Source organism: Saccostrea cucullata, unplaced genomic scaffold (genome assembly GCF_032062105.1).
Source record: "Saccostrea cucullata isolate Sc308-1 unplaced genomic scaffold, CSIRO_AGI_Scuc_v1 ctg668, whole genome shotgun sequence".
NCBI lineage: Eukaryota > Metazoa > Mollusca > Bivalvia > Ostreida > Ostreidae > Saccostrea > Saccostrea cuccullata.
Window position 1 is genome coordinate 123,685 of NW_026926978.1, and position 6,440 is coordinate 130,124.

Genomic DNA, 6,440 nt, shown 5'->3' on the forward strand with positions numbered 1-6,440 from the left:
ATACATCAGTGCAATGAAACATGTACTCGTAAAACACCCCTAAACTTTGATTGCTTGTGAACATTAATCTCTCGCCAATTAAAATGATTCCACAGAACTACATGTAGCACGATTTACCTCTTCGTTGTCTGGCTCCAAAGTAGACGCAGAGTATGCAAGGAAAGATACCACGACAGCAAAGACAGGAATTGCAATACATCTTGTGATTTTGTTCGTTATAAAGCGGAGGTAGTAGTCTCTGAAAAACACAGTCAATTTTTTCTGCCTTTTTTTATGCAGGGCTTTGACAACCAGTGAGTCTTTTGTCTTCTTGTTTTCTGATGTCGTGATAGTTCCGTTAGCTTGAGGTTTACCATTCGCAACAAACCCATTTGCATGTCCATTTAGAACAGGAGTTTTGCCATTTGCTAGTCCATTGGTATAGCTACTTGTTAGAGAAGATTTCTTCTCAATGTTGGGGATTGGATTTCCATTGACAGTAACATTAACAACACTTCCATTAGTGTTACAAACAGGTGGTAACTTCTTGTCTTCCACGGTCAATTCTAGTTCTGTGATAACAAACACTTCGTTAGATACGCCAGTTTTAGTCTTCTCTGAAGAGCTCTCGTCCTCTTTCTCTTTGCATTTTCGACAACAAGGACATGTCCACTGCTCAAATTTTAAATGATACACAGTTATCACAGTCGGGAAGAATACTATCACAGACAGGTAGTTGTAAATGACAAGGATCGCGGAAAAGGCTCCAAAGGACCGTGTGGCAAGAAGTGGGGAAATAGTGCTCGACAAGAAGGCGACGGCTGTTGTTAGTGACGTAATAAACATGCTTAGAACTGACTTAGAGTACGCGTCTGACAGACGGTGTGCGAGGCTTGGGTACGTGGAAAATGCTGTAAGTCGCCAGTTATCATAAAACACGAAAAGGTCATCCGCTCCAATACCCAAAATGATGAAAATGGACAAGATATGAAAGAAGCCGAAATACTGAAAGTCAATAATTCCCGTATATATAATATTTGTTCCTAAAAAACTCAAAAGAATGCTGAGAATGGCAAATCCCGCGATCCAAAATGACCTGGTGTGAAACAGCATAAAGCAAAAGATAAATAACATACTCCCCACTGCACATAACATGTCTAAAATGGCTTGTTTGAGAGTGTCTGACAGCCATAAATTCGTGCAGAAGAAGTAAAAGTTAAAGTCATCTGTAGATTCGTCCACATAATCTTTCAGTTTTGTTTGAATACCATCTTTTAAATAAGTCAAAGCTTGTTTTTTCCATGTATCCGATAAGCACTTAGTAGAACCACTCGTGGAACACCCTACCCGCAAAATTGACCGAGTGAGAGTTCCATGCACGTGCGTAGCAGACAAGCTGTATCCTTTAGGAAGGAAGAATTGAAAATCTTCCGTAGTGGCGTTGTTTGTGAAAGCTTCGTACAACACGGCAGCTATGTTGTTAAAGTTAGGGTCATCTAATATAGCGCTTACTTGTTTGTATGTTCCATCAAAATATCTCAGAACAGATTTAAATGGTTTACAAGATAGTGAATCGTTGTGTGTCATACAGACAGAGGAATAAGATGCTGAACTGGCCAGTTCATTTTCTATACGCTGTATTCTCTGCAGATTGGCTTTGGTAAAAATATTTCCCACGTCTGTGTCATAAATCAGGTCTATTGAAGAGAACACAGAGAAAAGACCCCTCTCGTAACTGATCACTTGTTGTGAAAGCGTCCTCTTAAATATATCACTATAGCTGTTCCTGTCCCGCCAAGCGTAGTCCCTCACTCGGTATGGAATGTCGTACAGCTCCATCGGAAGTTTCTCAAAGTTTGTAGGAAAGAGGTTGAACCCCGAGGCAAAGAGAATTCCGGATATAATCACCATGGCAATGTGACACGACAAGGTTATTACTGCAAAGAAAATGCGTAGACGTTAGTTTCCCTTAAATAGAAATGACGAAAATCATGAATTTTAAAGAGTAACGCAAAGGCAGGGGATGCTCACTCCTCCATGGCACCTGTTCCTACCTCTGATGTTTTGGAGGTTTGTGTTTGTTCTGCCCCTGTTTTGTATTGTTTTATGGACTTTTGATCTTGAATACTGTTCGCTACTTCATTTGTTTCATTTATGCTGTTGCAGAAAAATACATATATACTTTTTTTCTGCAAAAGCTTCAACGTTCATTCCCGTACTTAAAAACGAAAAGACGTTTTTTTTAAAATATATATTTACACATGTATATTTTTATAAAAATCATCTTAAATAGCATTGAAAAGATTAAAGATTGAATTATTGATTTGTGCGTAATTGTACGTTTTATTAATGGAAGAGCCACTGCACAAAAAATCTGTACACGTGATATGCTCCGTGTTCTTTACTGACTGATAAACGACAATGGGTTTTTTTTTAAGAAATAAAGGAGGAAATAGTCTGTGAATATAAATAAAAGGCAAATAAATTGAGTTCCTCTCCTTACAGCTTCACTTAGTGGCATTAATGTGCCGTAGTTTAATCTTAGTACGAGTGTATATTAAAAAAACATGGATCTCAGTCTATCGTCAAAAAAAGGAATATTTCTTTTCAGTCTAAATCACTGAATAATTGTTTTAAAAAATATGTTCTAATTAGTTCGTTTTGGTTGATGTTGTTCATTGGCAATAACAAATATGTTTTATAGGAAAACTAACATCGGTAAGAGACATGCATGGTTTTTTTTTTTTTACCTAAATTTAGAAATAGTCTAAGGAAAACGGATTGCCGCTTATTGGCATACTAGTATTACTTTTCTGTGATACGTGAATTAAATGTTGAAATCAAAGAGAATGATCAAGACCTTTAAAGTCATGATTCCGTGTACATTATGATTTGTCCTCGTTTCCAGTCGAACGGAACGTAATAGGTCGTCTTCGTAGTCTATACTACCATTGTAGTACAACTGTCCTGAATAATTTATATGCAACAAATCCTCTCTGAAACCCACAAACTAATACTAAGTCTTTTATTATATTGGTTGTCAACCACCTAATAATTTTTTGTTGCGTTTTAAATGACTTAGGAATTTTATCAATATCATAATTATAGCACACTGCTGTGTCTCTTTTATTTTCTTTTATAAATTTCCATCTGCTTTTAAGACCATTTATATGACAACACGTAACAATTTCAACTTCAGATTGAAAATTAATAAATGCCACAGGTAATTTGATAACACGCGTTGGATAAGGTAGATTTGTAATGATGAGAATATATAACAAAAAAAAAATCAATGCCTAAAACAGTAACGCATATATGTACTTATTTTGAGTCTACATGTATTTTATAAGTAAATTGACTTACCAAAACATTTGACGGGGTATTTGGCCACCAGCCTGCAGTAAAAGAACGGCTTCTTTTCCCTCCGTGCCCTCTCCAATGCCTCAGTTTCGTCTTCAATCCCCTCCTTATCGGAATCCTGGCTGGGGGTCACTTTAACGGGGCTGGATCCCCGGACTACGGAATCACTAGTCATGGTGAGATGTAACAAATTACACGTCCGTGTAGAGAGTTCTTATCCTTTCGTTGTTAAGATTGGGGTTTTTTAACACTGGAGATGTAGGGTAGTCCAGAGAAGTAGTCCTCTGTCAGACAGCGACGTCATTGTTATTCACTCTCTCTCCTCTGTATCCGCGACTGTAGACCGTGATACTGCCTGCAGTTTACTGTAGTTTACTAGATACTGCCAGGTATTAAATAACCCGATATTAGTACACCCGTACCCGGTATTCAACTTGAATAGGGTTTTTAAAACAGATCAGTTATACAAATCAACAAAAGCCTGCGCATTTTTTCGGAGTGAAATACAATGAGAGACTTTATAATCCTTGATCGGGACTGAGGTTCGGGTACACGTGTACCTATGGTAAAGACCGTCTGCTATAACTGTAGGATTCTTATTTAATTATACATGAAAAACAGTCAGCTGTGATCCAAACCCGACATATTGAAAATTTATGTTTCGTTACCTTACTGGGAATACCATGAAACAATGTTACCACTTCCTCTTTTTGAGGAAAATCGATAAAAACTAATTTTATGACGAAGGTAAATTATTTCAGTGTTATAAAACGTCAAATTGCCGAGTACATAAGAGAAAGTGTCAGAGGAAGTTCATAGAAAATATAGATAAATGAAAAAAAAAAAGTCGATTATTTCGTTGGATGTAGCTTGAAACCAAGAGAGATGTTTAAGCTTACCTGAGCTAATGCCTCTAGTGACCCCTTTAAATAAAACAATTTCAAAAACTTTTGATTTATATTTTTATCTGCTCTTTGACTATTTTGGACACTTTTCACAAAAAAAGTCACAGTATATCGTTGAGTGAAGAATTTTTACTATGTTTTTTTTTCTATATCTATAAATAAAGAGCTAGGCGCGGATCCAGGATTTTTTTCGGGGGGGTTCAAAAAAAAGCAAAAAAAAAATCCTTTCTAATGGTCTTTAATTTATTTCGTGTAAGGGAGGGGGGCGCTCATTTATAAAGCTTCATAAATACATAACATTTCATAACAACACGGGTCACTGTTTTCTAGGTGGATCTTTGTTTTCAAGGAAAAAGAGGGGGTTTCCAAGGTCACTTTTAGTAAGTTTAGTATATACATTTAATAACTTTGTAAATTCCAGGGGGAAGGGGCAGGTCTGCAACTCCCTCCCCTCGACCCCCTTTAAATCTGTGCATGAAAGCCATTTTTTTTCCGGGAGTAATAACAAGAAAGGTATGATGGTAATTCATTTAAAAATCTACATACAATACACCAGATTTAGTGCATCCCATGGTTATGGCTGTACACCATTTTAATCGTGATTATTTTTTTCGGACGGAAACAAATTACATATACCTTTTTATTTAGAAGCAAACATTCAAATAGACATATAAAAGCACTCTCACATACAGACACATCCTCACATACAAACACACATGGAAGGGGGATGAAACAAAGGTTTGTTCCCATCTTACATGTATTATTTCATTCACTGTATTCATAAATTCCCATTAACTGTTAAATTCAATCTAAAAATTTTTATCATTTAAATTTTTATATCAACCCAGTGATAATATTTACAAATGCTAAAATTCCCATTTCGCCTTAGTACTTTTTAACTTTTTCTTACCTGAATTTCACAGTTAAGGCGAAATGGGAACACACCGAAATAAATATAAGTTTACAATATAGGCCTAATATTTAAATTTTTATCATCTACTTTTTTTTGATTTGATCCTTTACGGTCAGTTGAAAAGTAAAAAAGGATTATTCTCTCTTGTGCATTTTTTCTTTTAATTAGCTTTATATACATATACTTTTCATAGTTCACTACTAATTAATTTTATATCGAGATATCGTGAAGTATAAATAAGGTAAAGCGTTTTTTTTCTTAAAAGTCGACTTTGAATAAAGGCTATATAGACGCTTAATTTGGGTCTAAAAAAGTAGACCACGAAATATATGTTCTAATTGTTTTTGTACTTTTTAAGAGTGCACCTACACTTCATGCGTACAATCAAGTTTTATATTCTCTGACAATTCCTTTGTAAAAAATAAAAACTTCCCATGTCGTGATGAGCCGTTTTTATAACTTAAGAAAATGCATTATGTTAAATTTACTTCAAGTATTTTACTGTTCCAAACTTCCAATGTCATGTTGTATTTTTTTGAATACAGTTTTATATACTGATTAAGAAAACTCATTATGATAAGAGTACTACATGAACAATTGATTTAATGTTCAAAATTTTCTTTGTTTTATATTTTAAGATTAATTTTTGTGTTATACCGGTGTATGAAAACATTAACTCCAAAAAAAAAAAAATGTGATAATTGAATTTAGATTTAAAGAATAATTTTAGACAGTAACTGAAAACACTTTTAACTGTAGTTTTATAATATGTGATGTTGTTAATGGTGATTAATTATTACATAATTTTTTCATGCATAGTTTGGATACAAAAGGAGGAAAGGGAGGGGACTCTCATCCGCCAGGGATTTACTGACTTTCTTCTTTACTTACGTGTACCTGAATTTTACGGGGGATTTTGCTCTATTGATTTGTAGTTTTGTGCAACTAGAAAGTCAGTGACCAATAAAAGAAGACCTTAGTCATTATTTTATATAAGCTTTTCTCCAGGAGTAAATCAATATCAAATTTCACCTTATCATAAGTATAATAATCTGATATAAACAGCTTTCCTAGATACACATGTGATTTTCCATCATAAATTACTCGTTCCTATCAAACTATGTGGACACTTTTGTCATTTTTTGTACTTTGTAAAATAGAAGTATATCACATTGAAATTTGTTTTAAGATAATAGATATTGAAAAATTAATAAAAAGGAAAGATAAAAGAAAAAAAAAAGAAGCTTAAAGGAATGAGAAAATGGCCTTTAAAGATAAGATTA

General features: G+C 34.5%; 1 protein-coding gene across 2 annotated transcripts in view; it reads right to left on the reverse strand.

Annotated features, from left to right (window-relative positions):
- Positions 1 to 3,916, reverse strand: part of LOC134273132 (protein dispatched homolog 3-like) — a 28,504-nt gene extending 24,588 nt beyond the window's left edge. The window contains exons 1-2 of one of the 2 annotated variants that reach the window (XM_062755309.1): positions 3,343 to 3,916; positions 118 to 1,916 (exon numbers count right to left, since the gene is read on the reverse strand). In XM_062755309.1, coding sequence (XP_062611293.1) covers positions 118 to 1,916; positions 3,343 to 3,514 — 1,971 coding nt within the window. In that variant the 5' untranslated portion in view covers positions 3,515 to 3,916. The remainder of the gene's footprint in view (positions 1 to 117; positions 1,917 to 3,342) is intronic. The other variant, XM_062755308.1, reaches the window with a different exon arrangement.
- Between the last annotated feature and the right edge of the window lie 2,524 nt (positions 3,917 to 6,440).